This window comes from Cornus florida, unplaced genomic scaffold (genome assembly GCF_030987335.1).
Source record: "Cornus florida cultivar Cherokee Brave unplaced genomic scaffold, ASM3098733v1 CherokeeBrave_3.0.0_Hap2_Chr06, whole genome shotgun sequence".
Lineage (NCBI taxonomy): Eukaryota > Viridiplantae > Streptophyta > Magnoliopsida > Cornales > Cornaceae > Cornus > Cornus florida.
Window position 1 is genome coordinate 85,409,560 of NW_026775576.1, and position 15,899 is coordinate 85,425,458.

Genomic DNA, 15,899 nt, shown 5'->3' on the forward strand with positions numbered 1-15,899 from the left:
ATTGACAACGAATTAGTTGGTTGGACTGAGTTACAATGTTAGACAAAAAAAAAAACAAAGACTTAATATATTGATACAAGTTGGATTACTAGTCAAACGTGTAGGTATTACGTCCTTGGCAAGAAAGGAAGGATTTATTGCATGGCTTGATAATCATCATACATTCTATAATTAGCCAGGGATATGATATTGACTTGCACTTTTTAATTAATAAAAATAAAATTATTTTCTATGTAAAGTATAAAATGCATTTTTTGAGTTAATGGTAGAGTATAAGAATATTTATAAATTAGGGGAAACTCTTAGAACAAAAAATAAAAGTTCAAAAAACTAAAACTATTATATGAAAATAAGCAATTTTTTACTCAATTTTCAAAAAAACACAGTTCAAAAAATTGTCAATTAGATTTTTATTTTTTATTTTTCAGTTCTTTGTTTTTTATTTTCTAATTATCTAAAAAAAATATAATCAGAAAAAATTACCAACAATAATTGTCATTTCTTGTTTTCAGAAAAGACAAATGGAGGAATATAAATTTTTTTCCTACTAAATAAAATATTATTTTTAATAACATATTATATATATATATATAAAAGAAAAAGTGTTAAATAATAACAATAATAATTAATAACTTAAGAAAGAAGAGGTATTAAATGCAGAGGAAAAGTGAGTTCAGTCCTCCATTTCACTTTCTTGGTATCTTCTATCAAACATAGACACACTTCCATTCCGCCCTTTTTCCTTCGTCCGCCATTCCTTTCCTCCATTCTTACTCCTCATGCTCCGTCCAAATACTATATAATATCCTCTCTCTCTACACACACACACATATATATATTTATATCATCACCCTACCAACTCAGTTGTTTCCTTTGACTTTTCTATCTTCTTCTTCTTCTTTGTACAACCTTTACGATCTCTTTCATTTATTGATCAGAAAATTTTAGACCAGAAACAGAACAACAAGTTAGGGTTTTGAATATTTCTTTCTTGGTGTGCACATAGAGGGCCAGAAATGGAGACATCGAGTGGTTCCAATCCAGATACACCCACAAACCCTTCTTCTACAGATACCAGTACTAGTCTCAGTAGCAATTCAAGAAGCCATCGCTTTGAATTCCCTGGTCTCAGCTTCTTGCGCTCGCCGGTATCCACCATGTTGGAATATTCCGGCATTCTCCGGCCAAGACCCAGCAATGAAGAATCGGAAATTCTCACAATCCATGACGAAAGCCACCACTTTCACCGTCATTTGCAAGATTTGAGCTCCGCCGGCAGCAGTGGCAGTAACGGGGAGGTTTCAATTAGGATAATCGGAGCTGAACAGGACCATGTGACATATGATGAGAGTGACGAGAGTGTAGGGCAAATTGAGAGGGTGGTGGGTTTGTCAGGGTCGAACCGTCCGGTGGAGGACGGTGTTGGGGATGGAGGTGAAGTTGGGGTTGGAGAGAGGGCGTCTCCACCGGAGGCGGCTGATTCGGGTAATGGGGATGTTGGGAATGGTGGTAATACGGATTCGTCATACCAGAGGTACGATATACAACAGGTTGCTCGGTGGATGGAGCAGATTCTTCCGTTTTCGTTGCTCTTGTTGGTTGTGTTCATTCGTCAGCACTTGCAAGGTACTCAATTGAGCTTCCTTTTAACACTTGCATATCATTTTTGTTTGTGTTTTTAATGGTACTAATGGTGTAGTATATATGTTTTTGTTCTGGATTTCTGTATTTTTATCATTATGTTTGAAGAGTGTCTTTAGTTTTGGTCTTCTGTGTAAGATTAAATGTTATCTGGGTTTTTTTAGTGTTAGTATTGAAACAAGAACACCTGTTATAATTTACACAAAAAATAAAAATAAAATAAAAAAGATAATAATAATAATAATAATAATAATAATAATAATAATAATAATAATAATAATAAAATGAATGTGGTCTGGTTTAACCGTGTGTCTGTGATTTAAGGGGGATTTATTTAACCCTGATTCTAAGGGTTCATTTCTTCTGGGACTCAACTATGAAGTGATTTAGTATGAAATGCAACACATTGCTACCTGTCTGTTAGCTTCATGGTGATTTATTTAATCCCAATTTTAAGGGTTCACGTCTTCAGGGACTCAACCATGAAGTCATTTAATATGAAATGCAACATAGTGCTACCTGTCCATCAGCTTCATTCATGCATGAATTGTGAAAGGTTCTGTTATTGAATGGTGATTTATTTAACCCTGATTCTAAGGGTTCATGTCTTCAATCAGGAACTCAACTACGAATTGATCTAGTATGAAATGTAACATATTACTACCTGTTTGTTAGCTTCATTCATGCATGAATTGGGAAAGGTAGTCCCAGGAATGGCTCCTTATTTGAGATTATTGAAACATGCCTAGTTTGGCTTGGAATGGACCTCCAATTCTAATATTAGGTTGGGAGCTTTGTCTCAGTTGGCATAGCTTGATTTCTGTAAAAAGACACTCCGTTTTGTTTATCTTTTTGTATATTTGTTGAGGCATAAAGTATTCTAAGCTTTATGTTATCTGTTGGCTTAAGATGCTGAAAAACTAGAAAATGATTTAATTTGTGGAGTAGGATCTGAACAAAGATTTATGGAACAAATAAAAGCAAACTTGCTTGTGAACTAATGGTACTTGACACTTATCAAATCAATCTTGAACTAGATAAAGAAAATATCTTTCATACATCGACACTTATCAAATCAACAGTTCTAGGTTGAGGTGAGCTTATAGCTGAGCTAGGATTGGCTCTAGCTCGTCTGAACTCAACTTTGGCCTGCAGTTCATTGTAAATCTTACTTCTTTTAATATTTGCATGGCTCAGCATGCTCAATTTTAGGCTGATTGAATGAGACTAGCAGTATACCTCAGCTTAAACGAGCATATTGTGTGTGTGTTTTGTTTTTTGTTTGGAAAATTACATAGATTAAACAACTTAAACGGATTACATCCCTACAGAAGCTGCTGCTATCTTCTATTGTGCGTAATAAACATATAACGTATATCTTAGAGCATTTAAAATCAAGTCAAATGTCCACATCCAATAAAACAGGTTCAGTCTAACTTAAAATCATCCTGATTTGCGGCACACATAAAGCTTGAGCCAGGGGATGCAGAATTAAATACAACCTAGGTGAGCTTGGTTCTACAATATGGACCGAGCAAAGTTTGACCTAATCCCGGCCTATCTTGGCATGAAGCATCACAATTATTGATATCCAATGCATTAATGTTATGCAGGAAGTAAACGACTATATAGATAGATTAAAAGTAGTTTATATAACACTATAAAATCGAGAATTCGTCCTATTACACATGCTTTATTGACATGAGTACCCTAGGTAACTTGAAGAGCCAATTTAATGATAGGGTTCAGATAAAGAATTATGCAATTAACTTGGTAATCTAAGAATTGTTGATTTATGAGATATGGATACCTCGGGGCAATATTCTGAATTAGGGAGTTGATGAATTTTGAAAGAGAGACAATATTTTCTATTAGATCTTTACACATGAAAAGAAGTAGTTATGATTTATTATGATAACTACTTCACTGAAAAAGAAGGAACACTAGTCCTTACTCACAAACACATCAGTAAAACCACCTGAGCTAGTTGTAGGGTTCATTGAGGGTGAATGTGATGCGTTTTGCAAAAGAAGGTATTTTGAGCCGATCATTAATAAGGTTTATTATGAGCTACCAGCACTTTTATTTTCTTTTGATAAGTAAGATTATATCATTCAAGAATATTAGAGAGGGAGCTGCCTGTGAACATATGGTGAGCACAAAAAACTTGGAATCCTTATAGAGAACAAAAGAGTCTATATATTTTAAGAACTCCCGAAAACACTCATGGCAAGCAGTTACCTTCCCTGGTGGTCAACCAATTATGATTATTTTTTTTTTGATAAGTCTGCTGGCCAACCAAATAAAGCACCCAATAAGTTACTCTTTATTTTGTGAACCAATCCCTTCAATCCTTCAGAAAATTTCTGATTTTCTGTCCTTAAATGCATTGCATCAAACAAAGTGGATCAGCATTCCATGCCTTCATCCTCTTACCAACTCTGTCACTTTTCCAGCTGAGTAGCAGGCCGCAACTCATATGGGAAACGCCCATGTCGCCCTAACTAAAGCCAACTGCAGATACGATACTTGCCTGGTTACTCTACAATAAATTACAAGATGGTCTGCCAAGTCCACGTCCTACTTGTACATACAAAACCAATTAAAAATGACCTTTCTCCCCCCCCCCCCCCCCCCCCCCCCCCCCAAAGATTAGATGTGGATGTGCCGGCCACCTAGAGAAACCCACCTTGGAAGGTATCTTAACCCACCATATAGATGGCTTTACCACTTAAAAGGGAAGAAGACGTCAGCTTAACCACTTAAAATCTTGTAGATGAATTTATTTCGAACTTCTTTCTTTGAAGCACGCCCCTCATCTCATCCTTCCTCTTGAACAATCTAGATTTTATAGCTTAACTAGAAGATTCTTTCGGCCTCAACCTCCCAATAATGATTTTGACCTTAATTTGATGCCCCGAATGACTCCACAATCAATATGCCTATATGATTCCACCACTGCTGCATCATAATTCAGTTCTTTCCCACTTAAATTCTTCTCTATGGATTCAGGATGCTGGTAGTGTCTTACGTTTTGTATGTTGAAAGCTATGTTTCCCTTTTAAAGAAAAAATTGTCATAAAAGTTCTCCATTTATAGCCTTCTTTAAAATCCTGTGGATTGAGTTTTTATTATTTGAACATTGTCAACATTGTTTTCTTATAGTTAGTGATGATTTATTCTCCATGAGGAATCACAGGTTGCTTTGTTACTATCTGGATCACTGCAGTCATGTTTAAGTCAAATGATTTTCTTCGAAAGCAGACTGCTCTAAAGGTGCAATAGATTTACTATGTGCTGAATTTATTTGATACCAATCATGCAAACCCGACTTCTCCCAAGAAGGGTGTAAAAAAAAAAAAAACGAGGAACTGCCATGCTTAAAAACTATTTGTTTCTGCAGGGGGAGAGAAAAATATCTGTTCTACTTGGCATCTCCTTAATTTTTGTGCTTCATGTGATTGGTGTTTACTGGTGGTATCGGAATGATGATCTTTTATACCCAATATTCATGGTTCCTCCAAAGGCAATACCACCATTCTGGCATGCCATATTCATCATTACGGTAAATGGTATGTATTCCCATTCCATGGCTACTTTTGCTATGAATACATTTAGTATCTCATAGATGATGCAGACTTGTGAGTTTTTGCAACCCGTATATAAGCATTGCTTATATATACTAAGCAATGAAATTTGTTGGAGAAATTTAGTACACCAGTGAATGTCATGGGTTAGAATTTGTAAATTCGTTTGGAGTGATTAGATGTGTACTCCTCTTTCTTCATCTTCGGCTTATTGCATTTTATGTTTTTTCTTTCATTATCTAGGAAAACTTCAGCTTGGGAGGTGGATGTGTCCATATTTTTCTTAGAATGTTTAATTGATTAGTTTAATGCTAGTAGCTCTGTATTTAAATTAAAGGGTCATTGTTTGGTGTTATGGTAAACACTTGGGCTGTCAAGGGTGAGGGTTGAGTTCAAGGGCAGTCACTTTGTGTGAATGATACCAAATTTTGGGTTTGTAGTTAGTCCGCTGCTCCCGCATCGTGTGAATTCCATGTGTTTCATTTCTAATTTAGTTTAAAGGGGCTAGACCAGTGCACTTTGCATGAGGCTCCATGTGTTCATTTCTAATTTGGTTTCTTATTCTTTTATAGGTCTTTTTCACTATACTTCCTCATGTATTGATTTTACTTTACTATCATCATCTTGTCATGTATTGCCCCTTTACTATACTACATCTCTATCATGTATATATCTGTCATAGTTTGAATCTATTTCTCTTGGGAACGTTGATATAGATTTTATTGCTTCCAGATATAATGGTGCGACAGGCAGCTATGTCTTTGAAGTGTGTGCTGCTAATGTATTATAAGAATGGCAGGGGCCATAATTTCCGTCGGCAGGTAACCTGAGTCATTCAATACTTAATTATGTACTAATTTGAAATTTACTTTTTAGATTTATCAGAAAGAAATCCCTGACAGTGATAATTGTGTTTTTAAGGGTCAATTGCTAACTCTGATCGAATATACACTGCTGTTATACCGTTCTTTGTTACCGACACCTGTCTGGTATCGATTCTTTTTGAACAAAGATTATGGAAGCCTCTTTTCATCACTGACTACAGGGTTGTACCTAACTTTCAAGCTTACAACAGTTGTTGAGAAGGTAAGATTTCTTGTAGAAGTAATTTATGTCTGTGACCTGTCTCGTTCGTTTCCTTGACTCCGTATAATCTTAACTGGAGTGCTGTTTTTTTTTTTGTCATTGACTCTATTTGAGTTTCTGTTCAGGTACAATCCTTCTTTACTGCCGTGAAGGCATTGTCGCGAAAAGAAGTCCATTATGGGTCTTATGCCACATCGGAACAGGTATATGGTTTCTTTTGACTATCCAACTACTAAAATTGCTTTAAACTTCAAACTGGATGCTGGCAGGTGTATGCTATGGCATTTGAAAGGAGTTTGGTATATCTTTAAGCTACTTTCAGATTCTCTGCTGCATTAACTTGTTGATCAGGAGTTCAAAATTAGAAGCGTCACCTTCATTGATACATGCTAGCAATTCGGCATATATATGACATTTTATGCACCCGCACAAACATACAACACAGGCATGAAAACTAGAAGTACAGCCCTTGTCACGAATAACACTTAAAACTGCAATGTGGAATTTTATTTGCTGTAATTCTGTGGTTGTGCTAAATGCCTTGGGCAAAAAACTGCAAAGTGCATAACCTCATTGCAAGGAATTGTTGGACAACTCCTTTTGCAGTGCAGGTTCAGACAATAATGTGGAATTTGGTGTTACTAATGTCAAGATGAAGCATAATGCTTAATTCTAGCTTTCTTGATGTACAATCACAAGAGATCTGGATAATGCAACTCGAACAAAATATTGGAATGCTGGGAAGATAGAATTTGATTCCGTGACATTTACTATGGAAATATATATACAAATATAGTGAATGCTTCACATTTCCTTATGTTAGTTTGAACTGTCCACAAATTTTTTTAGTACTTCAGGCATCATAAGCACTTCTTGTTATTGGTCATGACACTGTTTCCCTCCAGATATGTGCGCCAAACTATTTTATACTTGCATTTTAAAATTGCGAGCGAATATTGATGAGATGAGATTGAAAAGGGATGATTGAAATGGAGGATAACCCAATAATCCAGGTTTCTTGTTTTATTTAGTTTTGAGAAAAATTGTTGCATGAAGAAGTTTGGTTACAAGTTCAGCATGGTCTTTCAGCAAGGGAGTGAATGCTTCACAAATATTGTTGTTTTAATTCAATTCTTGTTATACGTCCACAAGTACACTAGTGTCTTGTGCATAAATCTCTTAAAACTTAGTAACATACTAACATGCATGTGTTATTGTATGCATGCTTGCACATATTCTTGTCCTATGTAACTTGATAAGTTTTTTCCTGTATTTTAAACTCTTAGTAATCAAATGCCAGGTAAATGCAGCTGGAGACCTGTGTGCTATTTGCCAGGAGAAGATGCATGCTCCAATTTTATTGCGCTGTAAGCACATCTTCTGTGAAGAATGTGTTTCTGAATGGTTAGTTTTTAATTACTTTATAGTGTTCTTAGTTTTGCAACTGTTTTGTGATTTAATTGTTTTTTGTTTAATATGTGTACGAATCCTTGCATACTATTTGGACTGTTGGGGACATGTGAATTGCGAGTCATCATAGTTTCTCAAGGCTAATACATAAGAATATATATTGCTCAGTTACATGACCTAACAGGGCTATTTGCTAGAATGTCAAATCAGTTTTACTTCACCTGTTTGGCACATGCATAACATACAGGAGTACCAGAAAACAGGGTTCATGTTGATTATAGAATTTTCCTTTGAAGTGCATTTTGTATACATAGGATGGATGTGCATGGTAGCAATTCTTTCCTCTTCAGGTGCTTCCCAAGTTAAGCATGCCTATTTTGATGAACACTGAGGATCCTTGATTTTGCTATTATTTCACTTCATAAATTAAGGATGAAATTTTCCCCAAAGTTGGTGTACCATGCTCAAGTAAACTTAGCAAGTTAAGATGATTATATGAAATCTTAATTGTCTTTTATTGTTCTAAAACAAAAATTAGCATATACTAGTATCTTATTATTATTATTATTTTTTTAATAAAGAAATTGATTTCACATATTTTGCACATATACTGCTGGTTGTAATTCCTTTCAAGCTCAATGTGCCATATTTTGACCATTTGGCTACCACCTCTTATGCAGGTTTGAGAGAGAAAGGACTTGTCCTTTGTGCAGGAGCTTGGTAAGACCTGCTGATCTGCGATCCTTCGGGGATGGATCAACAAGTCTGTTCTTCCAGCTGTTCTAAATTCATTTTCTGCTCAAGAATTTTATTTCCCAAAATTCTCATCTTATTCGGCAATAGGCTAGTAATGACATTGCCTCGTTCTTGGAGTTTTCTGGGAAAAAAAAATTTCCTGTAAGGAAGGTATCAACAGAATCATCAATGGACTAACAATATGTTCTTGCGTTGTATTCATGAGGTTAAATGTACCATTGCCCTATGAGATTGAGAAATCTTCAGGGGTGTCCTCTAACCCCACATCCGTATATATGGTAATTCTTTTTGAGGAATGAAATATTATTCCTTTTATGTTGTATTGTTCTTCGCTAAAGGCATACTGTAACACTTTTTTTATTTTATTTTTTCATTTATATATATATATATGGAGTTTGTATGTAATATGTATTGAAAAAGTTGCACCCAAGGAAAGGAGATATTCAAGAATTAATGCAAGAATTAAATGAATGGACATTTAATTTGAGTTGATAATGTGACACCATGACCTCTTCTTTAAAAGAGAGGAGGATCTAATAAGTCTGCTTGGTAAGGATGAAGAATGGAACTGGATAGGTTGTCATTTCTATGAATGGACCATTTGGATAACTTGCTATAATATTCTTCAAATTGTTGGATAGTGCTGCATACTTATTCATTTATACTCAATTACTTTTTTATCCGAACTCGCCACCCAGTTTATTCGGGGTGAGGCCACCAAGTCCCGGACATCTAGGTTGTCATTTTTGTGAATGGACCATTTGGATAACTTGTTATAATATTCTCCAAGTTGTTGGATAGTGCTGCATACTTATCTATTTATACTCAATTATTTTTTCATCTCAACTCATCACCCAGTTTATCTGATGTGGCTCACCCGGACATCTTTCGGGCCCAGTTTATCAGGGGCGGCTCACCCAGACATCTTCCGGGCCTGGCGTTTGACGTGACACCGGATTAAGAATTAGGTCTGAATCTGATATCAAATGTAACGGGTGGGCATTTGCCTATTTATCCAAAAGTTTAAGTTGCTGGATGATATTGCATATCCATCCATTTATACCCAATCACTTTTCTATCCGAATCTAATGTGGGACAAAAGACCATGAGAAGTCAACTACCAAAAATAATTTGAAGAGCTGAAAAAAGAAGAAGATCATGGAAAGATTTAAAGGGAGAAAACTCCATTAGAAATCTTATGAAACCAATCAACAAAAGATACATAATACATAAAAGATCCCAAATTATCTTATCTTTTAACATTTTAATATATGAAATGGTTCTATCCCCAGAATTCTGATTGTGGAAACACAAAGAACCCTCATTGGCATTTGGGCATTTGACTTTGATATGATAACAAAAAAAATGTTGTTGTCTGTCTGCCACCATCTAAATCGTGAGGACATGGACATGATCACACCGGTGACCGGTTGCAAGGCTGGCATAGGTCAACCCCGCCTTCACGGAAGATTCATACTCCGGCAAGAATAATATGATGGCGAAAAAAGACTCGGTATGGAAGGTGGTCACTAGCACACTACAAAGGCACTATTCATGGTGCAGATGGAAACATTAGTAGCATTTTGAGTGCAGTGGCATCATCAGAACTCAACTAAGAAGCACACATCAAGTAGGAGTAGTAGTACTTTTAAATGCCCACTTGCACACATTAAAGCTGTCAGAGCTTGCATTTAAAGGAATGCTAACTCAAATGCAAGGGAGGCCTAGATAAGCTCAATCACTAAATGATTTGAGTGATTGAGCTTTAAATGCAAGTCATCACTGGATCGGATCAAATTAAACACTTAAAATGATGCTACTTGAGGATGTAGTTGCAGCATGACTACATCTACATATATAGTTCGGAGCCAGCTCTTGAATTTTGTGGGTCCCATAGATTCGACCCATGTTTGTACAGTATCTTGCTCTATGCAAAGTTTGGAGAAGTCTGATTGAACCAATCGAAAGAGGTATTTATATGTGGTATTTCAACCAATGAACAGTTATGAAAACTTTTAATTTACCTTGGTAATAGAGAAATGCAAATTTTCATAATATTATATACTTTCTTCAACCTCAGAGAGATGGCTTTGTATTGTTGGAGTTGGTGTTTTGAATGACTAATGGTTCTAATTGAAAACTGTCTGATGGCTTATAATCTCACTGAATATCAAAGGAATTTGAATCACCATATCACAACATCATTAAAGTTTTATACGAAGACTTGGAAGAAAAAGGAAAAAGAGAATCGAATGGGTGGTGGACTAGGAAACAATCAGATTGTCAGATAAACAACCAACACTATGATTCAAGTGGATTTAAAAGAAGGCCCTTCTGTGAAAAACTTGGTGTTGATGAATGCTTTTTAGCTGTCGAATATTTGAACAGTAGCTTTCTTGGATGCATAAACCTAGAGATGAAAGCTGTGATGTATGATTGCCCCAATTTCTATCATACAATAAAGGATAATGTTGGGATCTAAATGACACTTCACATGTCCCCTCACACAGTAACAACACATAGACAAAATTTGTCCATAAGGTCACATTACCTTTTCTCTCCTCCCTACATTTGGATGTCTCGTGTGCGCACCAAGAGCATTATGCTGGTGGAGTGATTTCAATCGTTTTCGATATGCATATTGAGGGCATTTTGCTGGTGGAGTGATTTTAATCGTTCAACTTTACGTTGATCACTTAATTAATATTTTCTTTGCGCTCTTTACATATTTTTTTTCCTTAGGGATAAGAGAACTTAATATTTCATGAAATTTGAATCAAAACAAAATCATACGGGAGATGATTCCTAAACAGTTTGGCTACTACATGAGTCACCTCATTGCTTTGTTGACGAACATGAGTAATCTTGACCAAAGAGAATCAACACAACACTAGCTTAATATTTGCAACGATGGTTTGAATATTAATTTTCACTTTGAAGGACTTGGATCGATATCAATGTACACTTTGAGACGGAAAACGTTATTATGTTAGTGGGGTGATTTCAATCGTTTGACGTTGTATTGATCACTCAAATAAAGATTCTGAAGATTAATTGAAGCATGTATCAGGGTACTTTTGCTTTTTTTTTTATTTTATAAAAGTTTATTTTTCCAACATAATTTGGCCATTTTGAGTTTTTATTTGTTAACTACTAATTTGAGTTTTTATTTGGCCATTTTGAGTTTTTATTAACTACTATCATTGAAACCATGAATTGTTTGTGTATTGCTAACAAGAAGCAGACATGGTAAACTTGGAATTCAACCCATAAATTGTTACCTCACCAATTTGTTGCTAACAAGATTGATGGTTCTTATCTTCTTGCTGAGTGAGTGTCTAGGTATGAACTTGAACGAAGATATTTCAGCATCATTGATACTTCAAATAGGCGACGTATCGGACAATACGCGATCTTTTTTTAAGTTCGATACGCGATTCGTATTGACCAATTTACACTAATTTTGTTCGAGTTTATTACACCGCAATTGCGAACCATGATGAGTAAGGACCCACTTAAACAACAAGAATATATAGCAGGTATTATAAAAAATTGGGTTGGTTCATTTTTAAGACTTCAACAAAAATTTTACCCCATGGGTAATTTTGTAAATAATAATAAAAAAAGATGTAATGTGGATTATACAGTGAGTGTTGAGTAATTGAGTTGAGTTGGATACCTATGTAATGTTGATTAAGTAAAATAAATAAAATAAAATTAGATGTCACAGTTGTTTGTGTAGTACCTCCATTAACAATGGGGTACACTGTACTCATAGACAGAGACTTTCATGGAATCCCCCAAATGAAAGCATTTTAATGGTCAAACTTCAACCGCACACACTCTGCACCCCTCTGTCTATTAAATGGGGAAACTGCTCTTCCACTTCAGTTAATTGCTTTATATATACATATAGAGAGAGAGTGTGTGTTTGTTCAGAAGATTTTGCAAAATATGTAACATAAAGTGTATGTATATATATATATATATATATATATATATATATAGTTGTGTATGTAGGTAATGTTTCCTCTATCAAGCTAGCTCTCACTCTCTATCGTCTTTGATTTATTGAGATCTTAAAGTCGCTTTCTTGTCTCTGAATCACATGACGAAAATGACCCATCATCTACCTCTTTGCATAAATACATTTCTCTTCCGTAATTTTTGCAAGTACCCTATTCATATCTGATTATATATATATATATATCTCATTATATCACTTTGTATTTTTCCTTCAACATGTTATCTATATGTTTACAGCTTTTCTTTGTTCTCTCATCTTCTTTTTTTTTTTTTTCATATGCAGCATATCCAAATTTATATATGTTTATGTTTAAATTTTTTTTTTTTGGTTCTTTGATCGTGGTAGTTTCTTTTCATTGCAGTGACATGACACTGAAAAATATATGCAGCATCAATGGAGATTTAGGGTTTCAGTATCCAAGACAAGCCCTTTAGTCCCAGTTAAGTTTTTCTTTTCTTTTCTTTTTTTTCTTTTTTTTTCTTTCCATAAAATTTTACACACGCATGTAGGTCTATTCACATTACCCACACACATATCTAAATATGGATTTTCAATTTTAGTTGGTCTGTTCTTTATGGGTCATTTCTATTTCCAATAATCTAGGCTAAAGTTTGAAAATGGTCTTTCTTATCCCTCTATAGTACCTAGCTTCTCATGATTAAGTTTAGGTCTATGGTTTATGTAAGTTCATTATGCCTATTCTTTGAGGGTATATATATTTCTTAATTGCTGTTCATTTCAGGTCTTTAAAGTAGTTGACTGTAATATCCTTGAAATATTGTTCCACTCGTTATATCGGCCGAAATAGTATTTTGTGATTGAAAATTAGGTTTAAGTGCATATGATCTACAGAAAAATACTCATTTTTAGATGGCTTTAGTGGATTTGGAATTGCCTCTTTAAGACTAATTGTTTCAAGTATAATTTGATAATTTTGGTCTTGTTTTTTTCTTCTCTTTCTTGTGCTGGACTTAATATGATTGCCCAAAAATGGTTGAATTTGGAACAACCCCAAAAAATGCATTCTCTTACAATAAATTACTTTAAATGATCACTTTTAGTTTTCAAGCATAAAGCTGATAGCATTATTTTGATGCCCTTATCAAGAAATGTGAAATATTTCTGTTATATGTTTCTTTTATTTTTTGGAAAGAAGAAAGCTATTTATGTTACATTTTTTATAAAATAAAAAAATAAAAAATTGTACTCTCTTGCAATTTCCTTATGAGTGCTTTTGTTTTTTCAAGCATTAAATTTCGTAGCAATCTTTTGTGTGGCTTTAATAAATCAACGTGTAAGAAATTGTTATCCTGTGTACATATTACCATTTTTTTTTTTTTTTTTTTCTCTGGGAAGAAAAAGAACTATTTATGTTACTATTTAATAAACTCAATTACTAAGAAATTTCTTTTCATTAATGAGTTGTTTAGAAATAAATTGTAAATCATTCTATACAATATAAACCATTTTAAATTAGTGCATAAACTATGTCTGCAGTACTGTTCCTCTGATCTACTGATGATAATTTCGCGTCACTGAAAATGAAATTATATTTCAGGTATTCTGAGGCAGTGGAACCATAGTTTCATCATTTATGGTTGGGAAGCTACTCTTTCCAAGTACTGGAACACAATCGAATTATGTGAATAATAATAATGGTAGACGCGGGAGTGAGAAATGGTACGAGGGAGCTTCCTTTAGTCCACTCATGGATGAAATAAGGGGGTCGAATTAGCTGCCGACTCATTCATTCAACTACTCAGTAGAAAAGGACTAGTTTTGTGCTACTGTGATTGAGTGAATGATGCGGGAGATAGTTTTCACCCCTCTACCTCCGTGCTTGGACTGAAGGGAGCTCCCTTTTCCTGTTGCCTTCATTTTCGTATATTTTCATTCTTTATATATAGTACTCGTTTTTTGAAGGTCAAGTTCTGCAACAGCATCATAAAGCCATCAAATTTTGTTACTGTTGTCTTCTTTTTCCCAAATTCTTGTAATAACAATATTCAAGGTATATGTTACAATTTTTTTTTTTTTTTAATCTAAGGATAGGCATTTCTCTGATTTTATTTCCTTAGAGTGAAAAGTTAAATTGCATTTACTAATATGATTTCTATAAATAACCGTTATGATCACATAAAAATGAAGAGAATATTATGTTTTTGTTGAAGGGTATTGTCATCACAATGGTAGCACCATTGAGTTCCTTTACTTGCTTGTTCTACTCACCTCTCCCTAAACCTAAAATAAATCCACCATGTCCGTGACCTAAAGCCTCTTCTTTAATTATTAGCATTTAGAATTAATATTGATACTATTTTTGATTGATTTTTCTTCATTTAACTCAGAAATCGAACGCTGCTGTGACGTGTGTTTGAAATATTGTTGGTGCATCTTCATTGCTAATAATTTTATGTTCGGGAACTTTACAGCCAGGCTTCATGTTTGCATAGTTGGAACCAGTTTAGGTTTTGTTTCATTCCCAACTCCGACTAAGACGCATTAGGCAACACACCTTTGTAGATTGTGGCCTTAAAAGGCAACGAAGTCCATTAAAAACCATAAAAGCATTATATTGCTCTTCTTTTATATGAAACATTTGGTCATAAACCAGCAAAAACAGTAGTTTTGTGCTTAGTTTTTGTGTAGAGAGTAGTATCTGTGTGCTTCAAGATTGAAACCTCAGTTCTGTTTACTCTCTGAGGAAGAAGTGAAGTTTATTAATCATAAAGCATCAAAACTGATCTTTTTCTATGGAGTTGTGAATATATTAACATTAGATTTGAAACTAGCAAAGAATATTGTACTTTAATGTGGAAATGTGTGTTGAAAGTACAACTATATGGATGGTTTATGTTTAAATTTTGGTTGTTTTTGTTTTCCAAGGAATAAAGTAAATTTCATCTTATTCTTTTCACGTGCGACTGTGCCATAGTGTTTATTTACTAGAACATCTCAAGTGGTTGTTAATTGTTTATGTTAACTTCTAATTTGTTATTTTACTTGGTCACACACTTAAACTTAAACTTGAACTCTCTCTCATGATTCATGTAATGCTCCTACTTAGTATAATTTGATGGGTTTTTTTTTTTTGGGTTAATATGATTTTGCCAAATATGGATAGGGGGACATTTGTAAGTTAGGTCCTGTTTTGGAAATGAGCTTTAGTTTGAACTAATCTGTCATTATAGTGCAGGTTGTATCTGGAATCTTCTTTGTATTGAAAATGTCAATATATATATTTGTATATATATATATATATGCAACTTGTAATGTGGTCCCATTGTTCTTCACTATGTATAGAAAATGGGTCCATAGCTGTTTTTTGAATTTAATTATTGGTGTATATTCTCATCTAGAAATTTAACAAGTCACAACCCACTACAGGACTA

At 34.4% G+C, this 15,899-nt stretch overlaps 1 protein-coding gene across 2 annotated transcripts; it reads left to right on the forward strand.

The window, feature by feature from the left end:
* The first annotated feature begins 677 nt into the window (after positions 1 to 677).
* Positions 678 to 8,884, forward strand: LOC132312505 (uncharacterized). Of its 2 annotated transcripts, none has more exons than XM_059810889.1 (8): positions 678 to 1,626; positions 4,841 to 4,917; positions 5,045 to 5,213; positions 5,961 to 6,049; positions 6,150 to 6,314; positions 6,440 to 6,517; positions 7,615 to 7,718; positions 8,405 to 8,884. In XM_059810889.1, exons 1-8 carry the CDS (start codon positions 1,017 to 1,019, stop codon positions 8,508 to 8,510), a joined length of 1,398 nt encoding a protein of 465 aa, XP_059666872.1. In that variant the 5' UTR covers positions 678 to 1,016; the 3' UTR covers positions 8,511 to 8,884. The 2 variants fall into 2 exon arrangements, with proteins under 2 accessions (XP_059666872.1, XP_059666873.1); XM_059810890.1 differs by having other exon boundaries at positions 7,625 to 7,718.
* The last annotated feature ends 7,015 nt before the right edge of the window (positions 8,885 to 15,899 follow it).